The sequence below is a fragment of the Phocoena sinus genome, chromosome 5 (genome assembly GCF_008692025.1).
Source record: "Phocoena sinus isolate mPhoSin1 chromosome 5, mPhoSin1.pri, whole genome shotgun sequence".
In the NCBI taxonomy this organism is placed as follows: Eukaryota; Metazoa; Chordata; class Mammalia; order Artiodactyla; family Phocoenidae; genus Phocoena; species Phocoena sinus.
In genome coordinates this window covers 62,291,425-62,305,663 of record NC_045767.1, presented here as the reverse complement: position 1 = coordinate 62,305,663, position 14,239 = coordinate 62,291,425, and the positions used below count along the sequence as shown (strand labels likewise).

The window sequence follows — 14,239 nt, the reverse complement described above, 5'->3', positions numbered from 1 at the left end:
TTCCAAACCTGATGATCATTATACTGATGTGTATATTGCTTAGAGTAATGATTTCCAAAATGTGCTTCGTGGAGTTCTAGGCGTTCTTAAGAGGGGCCTTGGGTGTCACCTGGGACAAGGAAATGAGTCCCAGTCTTACATTCCTAAGTCAACCTGAGGAACTCCCTGCTGACTATTTCACTAGTTTGGTTTCTCAGTTTCATTATTTATTTTAAGAAAGGGCTACACTTCTTAAATAAGTGTGAAGCCATTCCGATGAATGGTGTCACTGAAGTGACTCATCTACTGATGTTTCAGCTGCTTAAAGTGCCTCTACTTTTCCCATGCTAATGTGTTTTTTCTTTTAAGGTTGTATTACATTAGGCTTTTCTAAATAGCAAATAGTGGACTTCACTGTATCATTAATATAATCCAAAGAAAGCAGTAATTCCATGAACTCCAAAAGATAGACTATATGAATTACCTGTAAGAGAAATGTTTTATGTTATTTATATATGTGCAGTGTGCTTAAGATTAGTAATGGACAGGAGAAAGGGAAGTGAGCACATTTTCTAAGAAATTTTTGAATATGTACATAGTTTTACTGAAAACGTGTATAATTAAGTTGCAGCTGCAATATTCTAAAGCTTAAATCATCTTTCTATTTGTTTAACGTTATAACTAAATTCTAATTGGAGAAAGCCAACTTGCTTTTGGCCAACATACCTGTAAGACTGACTGGCAAAACCAAAACCAGGAAGAAAACAAATCAAAAATCCCCTAAGTCCCTGAAGAAGGTGGCGTGCTTATGCAATGGCCTGAGGCGTTGGGACTCTTGTAGAGCTGACCCCAGGGCTGACACTGCAGACTCTGCCCTGTGCCCTGAAAGCCTGGCTCGAGCATACTTCGGTGTCCCACCATCCTGTCACTTGGCATGGTGGGGCACACCACAGACCACTAAAACCCTGGGGGCTTTTTGGCATGGCAGACAGCAGTCAACTGTGTATAATTTAGGGCCCAAGCTGAATAAACAAAACTCTTGGAACTCCTAATTATAGAACTGAGTGAAAAGTTTTACCCCTAGAAGACCATTGGATCCAATGTCTGTGGAAGGTCTTAGTATGAGTAGGTATATTCTTCCCTTTTTGAGTGATGTAATTGTTCACTAAGTGAGAAAAAAACATTCTCTCTGATTATGCCTATATGGTGATTTTTTTTTACCACATGCATTAAAATGTATTACATTATATGGAGAAGATCTGAATAGGCTTTCCCCATGTGCTTAGAGAAGCTAGGTAAACATACTAAGAGGAAATTTGGAGTATCATTAGGTGGTAGATGGGGGAGTATTACTGCCCTAGCAAAGGCCACTTCTATGTCTGACATATATTCTGAAGAAATTTTGCTTCTCTTTTAGATATCTCCCGTGATGGAAGCAGAAGAATTAACTAATGACATATTAGCAATAAAAAATATAATTCCTACAAAAGATGATATCTGGGCCACATTTGAAGTCATAGAAAATGAAGAGCTTGGTAAGTGGTTCTCATGCTAGGGATTCTTAAATTGCTTAAAGTATGAAGAAATACTATTTTTGTGACAAGTCATTACTAACATTTTATGTTTTTCTAAAGCTTAACATCTCGTTATGACTTCCCTTCTACCTCAGTGCATGTGTTGATATATGTTAGTGCCACTTGAGGTTGCCCTCCTATGATTTTACTCATCAAAGTAATTAGATTATTTTATTGACCATAAACATATAGTATAAAGCATTAGGCATGTATGTTGCTGCCTCAGGAAATAAGGCCTTATTTATAAGAACAAGCAATTTGATGTGTAACAATATTCTAAATGTCACCACCGCTATCCACCGTATTCTACCTTATTCCTGTATGCTACTTATTTAACAAGAACAAGAGTACTGATTTAAAAAGTTATTTATTATTTTTAAAAATAATATTGTTTTAAGCCTAGCAGAAGCTTATTTTTCATTTTTTCTTTTTCATCTTTAGTGGAGTGAATCAGGTATTTTGTCATCTTTTATCTCAGATGCAGAAGGATAAAGAGAGCTTTTAAAACACCTTGACTGCCCCAAGAGTAATAAGCCTAACATTATAATGACACCATTTGGTTTTAAAGACCTCTAGGAAAAAAAACTGAGATGCAGAACGTCTTTGTACCTTGACCATCTGTCTAGCTGATACCTGCTAAGGTCTTGGGACCCTTTCAAGTATAGATGTCAAACTGCCAAAAGTAAAATCTTGCCACCCACAAGCTCAAGACAAAAATTAAAAATGAATGTTAAAATACCTCATCATGTATTATTAGGAGTCTTGTAATCAGTGTTAGAATGAAATGAGATTATCAAATACTTTGTCTTTCATTATTCCATCTTGATGTTTTTATTCCTTTTTTTCTTTTTATTGTGCACAATTCTTAAAATATAATTTGTATTTAAAACACTACTTTCCAATATTCATTGCCAAGATTCAGTGACACTGGTCCCTTCGGTGTCAGTTCACACTGTCTAGCCCATAGTTGGGCTCAGTCTGCCCCACTCACAGAAGGTGCTTTGTCAAACGACTCCTGTGACCCCTTAACTGCCAAGTCCAGTGGATTTGCTTCCGGCTTTACTTTGCTTGTCCTTACCATGGCATTTATTGCTAATGACCGTTCCCTTTTTCTTGGAAAGTGTTCACTCTATTTTCATCGCTGCCTGGATTCTTCTCCTGGTGCTTAAATCGTTTTATCTCATTTGTACAGTTCTTCTTCCTCTGTCTATTCCCTAAGCAGTGGGTTTCTGCTGCTCTGATCTTTTACCATCTTTTCTCATTTTACATTTCTTTATAGACAGTCACTTCTACCCTTTGTGCTTGACTAACATGCAAGCAGGTGTTTCCCAAGTGTGCCTTACACTTCCCCCTCTGGCCCACCTGTTTACCTCCTTTAAAACCCAGACTAAGTGTTCATTGCACTTTGTCTTTATCTTTTTTTATAATGCCTATCATGTGGATTTATTTTGTCTTTCTTGATGAGAACTCTTTAGAAGGAAGGAGGGCCTCTCTTTTTTTCTATCTTTAGTACAGTCTCTGTCCCTGGCACAGTGCCTAGTACTAGCATGCCATACAATGAAAATCTTTTGCATAAGTGAAGCACACTTTTGTATTACTATATGGTTCAATGGTGGTAAAGTCTTGATTTTTGTTAATTTTAAGGGGAGGGGCTAGGTTACCAGCTTTCATCATACCTGTGAGTAAAAGGATAATTGTCAGCATTACTGCCAGAACTATCTTTTCTAAATCACAAATAGGATCATATTGTTTTATTTTTTTTCTTTTAATTTTCATCATTTTTGTTGTTGTTATTGTTTTAAAACATCTTTATTGGAGTATAATTGCTTTATAAATGGTGTGTTAGTTCTGCTTTACAACAAAGTGAATCAGCTATACGTTATACATTATCCCCATATCTCCTCCCTCTTGTGTCTCCCTCCCTCCCACCCTCCCTATCCCACCCCTCTAGTGGTCACAAAGCACCGAGCTGATCTCCCTGTGCTACACGGCTGCTTCCCACTAGCTATCTATTTTATATTTGGTAGTACATATTAGTCCATGCCACTCTCTCATATTGTTTTAAAAAACCATTTTAAAAAACTCTTTCATTACTGGAGAAAAGACAGTCTTATCAATAAGTTGTACTGGAAAACTGGACAGCTACATGTGAAAGAATGAAATTAGAACATTTTCTCACGAGCCGTATACAAAAATAAACTTAAAATGGACTAAAGACTTAAATATAAGACCTGAATCCATAAAACTCCTAGAAGAGAACATAGACAGAAGACTCTTTTGATATAAATTGTAGCAATATTTTTTGAATCCGTCTCCCAAGGCAAAAGAAACAAAAGAAAAATAAAACAAATGGGATCTAATTAAACTTAAAAGCTGTGCACAGCAAAGGAAACCATCAACAAAACAAAAAGACAACCTACAGAATATGAGAAAATATTTGCAAATATATCTGTTTAAGAGGTTAATATCCAAAATATATAAAGAGCCCATATGAGTCAGTTAGCAAAAACCCCCCAAATGACCCAATTAATAATGGGCAGAGGATCTGAATAGACATTTTTTCCAAAGAAGACATGTAGGTGGCCACAGGTACATGAAAATATACTCAACATCACTAATCGTCAGGGAAATGCAATCAAAACCACAATGAGATATCACCTCACACCTCTCAAAATGGCTATCATCAAAATGTCTATAAATAACAAATAGTTTGCCAAGGATGTGGAAAAAAGAGAACCCTAGTACACTGTTGGTGGGAATGTAATTGGTGCAGCCACTATGGAAAACTAGTATGGAGGTTCCTCCACAAAACTAAAAATAGAGCTACTGTATGATCCAGCAATTCCACTCCTGGGTATATAGCCAGAAAAGAGAAAACTGTAATTTGAAAAGATACATGCACCCCAAAGTTCATAGCAGCATTAACTTACAATTGCCAAGATATGGAAGCAACACTATAGTGTCCATCAACAGATGAATGGATAAAGAAGATGTGATATGTATATACAGTGTATGTACAGTGAAATACTAGTCAACCATAAAAAAGAATGAAATTCTGCCAATTGCAGCAATGGGATGGACCTAGCGAGTGTTATGCTCGTGAAATAAGTCAGAAAAATACAAGTACTCTGTTATATCCACATATAGTCACTTATATGTGGAATTTAAGAAGTAAAGCAAACGAATATATATAACAAAAGAGAAACAGACTCGCAGGCATAGAGAACAAATTAGTGGTTACCAGAGGGAGGGAGAGGGAAGTGGCAGAGGCAAGATAGGGGTAGGGGACTAAGAGATACAAACTACTGTGTATAAAATAAATAAGCAACAAGGATATATTATACAGTACAAGGAAATGTAGCCATTATTTTGTAATAACTTTAAATGGAGTATAACCTATAAAAATATTGAATCACTGTGTTGTACACCTGAAACTAATATAATATTATAAATCAACTATACTTCAATATATAAAATACATACCCTTTCATTATTTCTTCATTATCCATATGTATCCATCCTTCAAGGATCCAGCTCAAATGCCCCTTCCTCCAGATGGTAATTAGATGGATATAGTTCTCACTGATCTTTTGTGATTATTTGCTTAAAGATCTATAATTACTGCATACTAATCTGACTTGTAGAATAGTAAGCTGGCTCTGCCTTATGTTCTTTAGGATTTACCATATATTTTAGATCTTTATATCTCTTGGTACCTCTAGCATAGTGTATGATGTGGAACATATTTTCAATATCTTGTTAACTTAGGTGGACACGGATAGGGTGTGCATTCTGAACCTGAGTGACTTGGGATTGTTGCTGCTTGGAGTAGATGTATCCAAATATGGAAGGCACAAAAAAAGTGATTTCTGCTTATAGATCAGGAACCACTAGGAGATATCAAAGCCCTGGAGAGATCTTAGACAGCTGATGGTCTCCTGCATGCTTCTGTTGCTTGTTTTTGTTTTTGTTTTGTTTGTTTTGTTTTAGGAGAGCCACAGCAAAAAATGAATCATGGATTTAGGGGTAAGCATCCTCTCGCTACCACCCTTGTTCTCTCAGGGGTTGAGTCAAAGCATATCCCTGTGTCACAGCTCTGGAGGTCTGTGCCTTTGGGCATTGGTCTTTTGGACTGAGAGGAGTAAGCAGAATGGGTGAGGATAGGAAGAAATTATGTAGAGCTAGAAGAGAGATTGTCAATATATTCTGGAAACAGTCTCTTTAAATTTCACCTGGGAAAATGAAGGGAGGGCTGTACCCTGAAAATGACTATCAGCTTGCATGTGCCCGTTAGTACATCACAAATGGTAAGATTGGAGTCGGGTTTTTGTTGTTGTTGGTGGTGGTGGTGGTGGTGGTTCCTTCTCGCGTAATTAAAAAAAAGTTATCTTGATGAAGATATAAAAAGACTAGGAGACTTCAAGCTGTTTTGACTTGTGAATGTCCAAATATGTAATCAAAGGAACACTCCATGTACATCAAGAAAGAATACATCTGATGGAGTTAGGAATTCAAATTTGGCATGCTTTAATGTCTGGTCAACCATTCAAGTCGAAATTGCCAGAAGGGAAAACCTAAGATTATTTTCACTTCTTTTAGAGGAATAAAGCTAAGAAAGCAACAAAGGGGCCTGTGATTATGTTGGCTTACTGGAGCAGATGGGACCTGTGTGCTCCACCTGAAATTCTGAAATGTTAAGAGCTTTATTCTAGTAACATGCAGGGAAGATAAAGTGAAGTGTAAAAAGAAGATAAAAGTGAAGGCATTGGTAGTCACAAGATTGTAGTTGATAGGAAGAATGTCAGCAGGGAATTGGTGCTTTTTCCTAATGTAAATATAAATCCTCCAAGTAACTGAAGCAACCAAAAATAAATAAATAGATAGATTAATAAATAAATAAATGGATAAATAAGTAAGTGAACCAGAAGTGCTGGATTTTATTTTAGGTACCTGTAAATTTTAAAGCAATAGTCCTCTACCCTGTCTTTTCCAGTGCCCCCTTTGTATAATAGATATTTTGTTTGGTCCCTTTACTCTCCTGAGATACTCTATTATACCCATTAAAAAAATGTTATAACCTAATTATAGAAATAAGTAAATGAGAAATATATGTGTACAATACATAAATGCTCAGGACATTTCCTATATGTCGAAGATAATGAAAATATATTCTTAAATGTATAAATGGAATTATCATGGATGTGACAGCTACAAATGCAGACTGATACAAGGATGTCAGTTTGTGACTCATGTATCATTAGCAGAATTGCCATCATTGGTGAAATGGCATCTTAGTCTGTTCAGCCTGCTTTAAACAGAAACTCCACAACAGAAATTTACTTCTCACAGTTCTGGAGGCTGGGAAGTCCAAGATCCAAGGCAACCAGCAGACTGGTGTTTGGTGAGGGCCTGCTTCCTGGATCACAGATGTCCATGTTTTCATCTGAGTCCTCACATGATAGAAGGGAGCTCGTGGGATCTCTTTATAAGAGCACTAAAACCATTCAGGAGGGCTCTGCCTTCATGATTCAATCACCTCGCAAAGGGCCCACCTCATAATACCATCAATTGGGGATTAGTTTCAACATGTGAACTCGGGAGGGGGCAAACATTCCAGACCACAGCAAATGGTAAACAACTCTTAGAAAAGTTCTGACAGACAAAGCACAATCTTTTTTTTTTTTTTGCTCATCATACAGTAGTTACATTCATTGGGGGAAAAAATACCACACTAAAACCATATAAAATATTTTGAGAATTTATATGTAAGTCTGAGTTAGATTCTAAGCTGTTAGTTTTATAAGTAGGTTTCCTTTAAATGACTGCCTGTGGGACATTGAAACTTTTTGTACTAGATGGAGAAACAAGTCTTCTCTGTTTTCACTCTTTGAACGATGTCAGGCAATCATCAGGACAAGCTGAAACCCACCTTAGGAGAGGGTATCTCTTTCACCATACTTATAAAGTACACGGTTATTTTAATGCTTCACCTTAAAAATGAACCTGTACCCTGCCAATGTAGTCCCATACCCCTTAGGTTTCTTCATATGCTGAAAAAAATTAACTGCCCACGGGGCCTCATTTAAGTGGGCTTCCTCACTGAGAGGTTCAAGTTTGTGAAGCAGTTACTTTCTACACAGCAATATCATAACAAAATGTTTTCTTCCTTCTCTTCATAGCTACTATGAAATGGAAGATCAGTTCAGTTTTAATCAGAGTCTTTCTAGCTCTTCTCTTGATTGACACAAGTGCTGTCACCCTCTGAGTATGTGGATAGGACAGAGAAAGACTTGCATGGCTCTAGGCTTGGCACTAAAAATAATTATTAAGGAAGTCATAATTGTCTCTGGAAATCCTGTGTCATTACTGCCAGAAGTTTAAGGACAACACCTGTTATTTCAGGTGGAAATGAATAGTTCTCTACCTAACAAGGTAGGCCAGGTTTAATTCTGTGGACAAGATTTTAAACTATAGAGAACATGATTTACCTAGCAAAAGACCACGTCCAGACCTGTTGTTAAATAAACTACAGGCTGAAATTTTCAGCAATTTTAATGCTATAGATAGTGTGCAGATTAGTTATTTCTAATATGCCAGCTGACTTACATAGGCTTAAAATCTATCATGACAGATGGTTGTAAATGGTAACTATGAATAAAAAACTTGTTTATTTGTAGGAATTTATATTCCAACAACGTTTGATACTCAGTCCATTTTTCCTGCCTCTTACCTCTTTCTTTTAGAATTGTATCATTTGACAGTCTAACGATTTAAAATATTTATCTTTTCAACCCATTTTTCAGCTCTGTTTTTTACAGCTTTTTAAAAAAATTATTATTTATTTATTTATGGCTGTGTTGGGTCTTCGTTACTGTGCGAAGGCTTTCTCTAGTTGTGGCAAGCGGGGGCCACTCTTCATCACGGTGTGCAGGCCTCTCACTATCGCGGCCTCTCCTGTTGCGGAGCACAGGCTCCAGTGGCGCAGGCTCAGTAATTGTGGCTCACGGGCCCAGCTGCTCCGCGGCATGTGGGATCTTCCCAAACCAGGGCTCGAACCCGTGTCCCCTGCATTGGCAGGCAGATTCTCAACCACTGCGCCACGAGGGAAGCTCTCAGCTCTGTTTTTAAGCAGGAACTTGGATCTTCAGGATTTTCATTCTCCTGAAGTATTTCATACTATGAGACTGATGTGAAAAATATACTTGGCTAATTTTTTGCACATCTATATCTCTATGTCTGCTGTGATATATTTCAGTATAACTAAGAGCACTTCAGAACTATCACTATTGTATCTACTTGTAATGGTGACCCTCTTCAATATAAATGTTCTGATATTTGGAATTCTCATTACAAATTTAATCTTGTAATAAAGGAGAGTACGCTTTTATTTCAATCCAGATAGTTTTGCAGTTAAGAGTATCATTTCCACTGCCAATCCAACTGCAATATCATCAGTTTCTTTACATATAGGATGTTGAAACTATCTTATTTCCTTACCATCTTCTCACTAAGGATAGGAAAGCAAAGGAGAAAGTGTGAACTGAATTGTTTTTCACTTTGCTTATATTACCTTATTTAGTCCTCAGAAATATCTTGGTGAGTTGATACTTTTCCCCCAAAATTACATGTGTGAAAATCATCATGGGGAGGTTTACATATTTGTCCAAAATAAAACCGAGTGTAGTAGTTATGATTTGGGGCTGTAAAGTCAGATACATTTGAGAGTCAAATCTTTGTTCCTTACCAGCTATTTGGCTTTAGGCAAGTAGTTGAACTTCTCTGGGAGACCAGTATTAAGGAGAATGTGATATATTTGGTCTTTTTTACTTGTGATTTTATTACAAATTAAAATAGCATGGGTCATATACAAGTGTGATGCTATTGACATACGCTTTGTTGTTTGTCATTAGCATTAATTACTACTTTAACCAAAAACGAAAAGCCAAGTACTATTCGTTTCACATGTAGGAGAGTATGAAAGAGCTGAACTCACTTATAAAGGCTATGGTACGAGGAAAGTTACATCAACATCTTCATGTTAGAGCTTATGTTCTTGCTATTTCAATTATGCTATTTTCAGTATACTGTGAAAATCTTGAATTTCTTTTTTTCTCAGCATATGCTACTGTCATAACATTTTATTAACTGATTGGCATATTTTGATCAGCAAAACAATTTCCTATGAAACTTTGATTGTAATTTTAAAAGCCTGTGATTTTTTTGTTAATTCTATGCTAAGAACTTGTGATGTATTTTAAAAGATGCTTACATAAAACAGATGTATATGAATGAGCATTTATCAAGGAGAAATCTTTTTTTCTGAATTTTTGAATTTTATTTTATTTATTATTTTATGCAGCAGCTTCTTATTAGTCCTCCATTTTATACACATCAGTGTATACATGCCAATCCCAATCTCCCAATGCATCACACCACCATCGTCACCCCACCACTGCTTTCCCCCCTTGGTGTCCATACATTTGTTCTCTACATCTGTGTCTGAATTTCTGCCCTGCAAATCAGTTCATCTGTACCATTTTTCTAGGTTCCACATATATGCGTTAATATACGATATTTGTTTTTCTCTTTCTGACTTACTTCACTCTGTATGATAGCCTCTAGATCCATCCATGTCTCAAAAAATGACCCAATTTCATTCTTTTTTATGGCTGAGTAATATTCCATTGTATATATGTACCATATCTTCTTTATCCATTCATCTGTCAATGGGCACTTAGGTTGCTTCCATGACCTGGCTATTGTAAATAGTGCTGCAGTGAACATTGGGGTGCATGTGTCTTTTTGAATTATGGTTTTCTCTGTGTACATGCTGAGTAGTGTGATTGCTGGATCATATGGTAGTTCTATTTTTAGTTTTTTAAGGAACCTCCATACTGTTCTCCATAGTGGCTGTATCAATGTACATTCCCACCAACAGTGCAAGAGGGTTCCCTTTACTCCACACCCTCTCCAGCATTTGTTGTTTGTACATTTTCTGATGATGGCCATTCTGACCAGTGTGAGGTGATACCTCATTGTAGTTTTGATTTGCATTTCTCTAATGATTAGTGATGTTGAGCAGCTTTTCATGTGCTTCTTGGCCATCTGTATGTCTTCTTCGGAGAAATGTCTATTTAGGTCTTCTGCCCATTTTGGGATTGGATTGTTTGTTTTCTTAATATTGAGCTGCATGAGCTGTTTACATATTTTGGAGATTAATCCTTTGTCCATTGATTCATTTGCAAATATTTTCTCCCATTCTGAGGGTTGTCTTTTCGTCTTGTTTATGGTTTCCTTTGCTGTGCAAAAGCTTTGAAGTTTCATTAGGTTCCATTTGTTTATTTTTGGTTTTATTTCCATTACTCTAGGAGGTGGATCAAAAAATATCTTGCTGTGATTTATGTCAAAGAGTGTTATTCCTGTTTTCCTCTATGAGTTTTATAGTGTCCAGTCATACATTTAGATCTCTAATCCATTTTGATTTTATTTTTGTGTATGGTGTTAGGGAGTGTTCTAGTTTCATTCTTTTACATGTAGCTGTCCAGTTTTCCCAGCACCACTTATTGAACAGGTATCTTTTCTCCACTGAATATTCTTGCCTCCTTTATCAAAGATAAGGTGACCATATGTGTATGGGTTTATCTCTGGGCTTTCTATCCTGTTCCATTGATCTATATTTCTGTTTTTGTGCCAGTACCATACTTTCTTGATTACTGTAGCTTTGTAGTATAGTCTGAACTCAGGGAGTCTGATTCTTCCAGCTCCGCTTTTTTACCTCAAAACTGCTTTGGCTATTTGGGGTCTCTTGTGTCTCCATACAAATGTTAAGATTTTTTGTTCTAGTTCTGTAAAAAAGGCAGGCCACTGGTAATTTGGTAGGGATTGCATTGAATCTGTAGTTTGCTTTGGGTAGTATAGTCATTTTCACAATATTGATTCTTCCAATACAAGAACATGGTATATCTCTCCATCTGTTGGTGTCATCTTTAATTTCTTTCATCAGTGTCTTATAGTTTTCTGCACACAGGTCTTGTGTCTCCCTAGGTAGGTTTATTCCTAGGTATTTTATTCTTTTTGCTGCAGTGGTAAATAGGAGTGTTTCCTTAATTTCTCTTTCAGATTTTTCATTATTAGTGTATAGGAATGCAAGAGATTTCTGTGCATTAATTTTGTATCCTGCTACTTTACCAAATTCATTGATTAGCTCTAGTAGTTTTCTGGTAGCATCTTTAGGATTCTCTATGTATAGTATCATGTCATCTGCAAACAGTGACAGTTTTACTTCTTCTTTTCTAATTTGTATTCCTTTTATTTCTTTTTCTTCTCTGATTGCTGTGGCTAGGACTTCCAAAACTATTTTGAATAATAGTGGTGAGAGTGGACATCCTTGTCTTGTTCCTAATCTTAGAGGAAATACTTTCAGTTTTTCATCATTGAGAATGTTGTTTGCTGTGGGTTTGTCATATATGGCCTTTATTATGTTGAGGGAGGTTCCCTCTATGCCCCCTTTCTGGAGAGTTTTTATTATAAATCAATGTTGAATTTTGTCAAAAGCTTCTTCTGCATCTATTGAGATGATCATATGGTTTTTCTTCTTCAATTTGTTCATATGGTGTATCACATTGATTGATTTGTGTATATTGAAGAATCCTTGCATCCCTGGGATAAATCCCACTTGATCATGGTGTATGACCCTTTTAACGTGTTGTTGGATTCTGTTTGCTAGTATTTTGTTGAGGATTTTTTCATCGATATTCATCAGCGATATTGGTCTGTAATATTCTTTTTTGTACTATCTTTGTGTGGTTTTGGTGTCAGGGTGATGGTGGCCTCATAGAATGAGTTTGGGAGTGTTCCTTCCTCCGCAATTTTATGGAAGAGTTTGAGAAGGATGGGTATTAGCCCTTCTCTAAATGTTTGATAGAATTCACCTGTGAAGCCATCGGGTCCTGGACTTTTGTTTGTTGGAAGATTTTTAATCAGAGTTTAAATTTCATTACTTGTGATTGATCTGTTCATATTTTCTATTTCTTCCTGGTTCAGTCTTGGAAGGTTATACCTTTCTAAGAATTTGTCCATTTCTTCCAGGTTGTCCATTTTATTACCATAGAGTTGCTTTTAATAGTCTCTTAGGAGTATTTGTATTTCTGCGGTGTCTGTTGTAACTTCTCCTTTTTCATTTCTAATTTTATTGAGTCCTCTCCCTCTTTTTCTTGATGAGTGTGGCTCATGGTTTATCAATTTTGTTTATCTTCTCAAAGAACAAGCTTTTAGTTTTATTGATCTTTGCTATTCTTTTCTTTGTTTCTTTTTCATTTATTTCTGCTCTGATCTTTAGGATTTCTTTCCTTCTATTAACTGTGGGTTTTGTTTGTTCTTCTTTCTCTAGTTCCTTTAGGTGTAAGGTTAGATTGTTTATTTGACATTTTTCTTGTTTCTTGAGGTAGGCTTGTACAGCTATAAACTTCCCTTCTAGTACTGCTTTTGCTGCATCCCATATGTTTTGGATCATTATGTTTTCATTGTCATTTGTCTCTAGCTATTTTTTGATTTCCTCTTTGATTTCTTCAGTGATCTCTTGGTTATCTAGTAACGTATTGTTTACCCTCCGTGTGTTTGTGTTTTTTATGTTTTTTTCCTTGTAATTCATTTCTAATCTCATAGTGTTGTGGCCAGAAAAGATGCTTGATATGATTTCAGTTTTCCTAAATTTACTGAGGCTTGATTTGTGACCCAAGATGTGATCTATCCTGGAGAATGTTCTCTGTGCACTTGAGAAGAAAGTGTGATCTGCTGTTTTACCTGGAATGTCCTATAAATATCTATTAAATCTACGTAGTCTGTTGTGTCGCTTAAAGCTTGTGTTTCCTTATTAATTTTCTGTGTGGATGATCTGTCTATTGGTGTAAGTAAGGTGTTAAAGTCTCCCACTATTATTGTGTTACTGTTGATTTCCTCTTTTACAGCTGTTAGCAGTTGCCTTATGTATTGAGGTGCTCCTATGTTGGATGCATATATATTTATAATTGTTATATCTTCTTCTTGGATTGATCCCATGATAATTATGTAGTGTCCTTCCTTGTCTCTACTAACATTCTTTATTTTAAAGTCTATTTTGTCTGATATGAGAATTGCTACTCCAGCTTTCTTTTTATTTCCATTTGCATGGAATATCTTTTTCCATCCCCTTACTTTCAGTCTGTATGTGTCCCTAGGTCTGAAGTGGGTCTCTTGTAGACAGCATATAGATGGGTCTTGTTCTTGTATCCATTCAGCAAGGCTGTGTCTTTTGTTTGGAGCATTTAATCCATTCACGTTTAAGTTAATTATCGATATGTATGTTCCTATTACCATTTTCTTAATTGTTTTGGGTTTCTTTGTGTAGGTCCTTTTCTTCTCTTGTGTTCCCCACTTAGAGAAGTTCCTTTACCATTTGTTGTAGAGCTGGTTTGGTGGTGCTGAATTCTCTTAGCTTTTGCTTCTCTGTATAGCTTTTGATTTCTCCATCAAATATGAATGAGATCTTTGCTGGGTAGAGTAATCTTGGTTGTAGGTTCTTCCCTTTCATCACTTTAAGTATATCATGCCACTCCCTTCTGGCTTGTAGAGTTTCTGCTGAGAAATCAGCTGTTAACCTTATGGGAGTTCCCTTGTATATTATTTGTCATTTTTTCCCTTGCTGCTTT

General features: G+C 36.3%; 1 protein-coding gene across 1 annotated transcript in view; it reads left to right on the top strand.

Annotated features, from left to right (window-relative positions):
• Positions 1-14,239, top strand: part of ARAP2 (ArfGAP with RhoGAP domain, ankyrin repeat and PH domain 2) — a 188,765-nt gene that overhangs the window by 130,881 nt on the left and 43,645 nt on the right. The window contains 1 exon segment of the mRNA XM_032633599.1: positions 1,397-1,514. Coding sequence (XP_032489490.1) covers positions 1,397-1,514 — 118 coding nt within the window.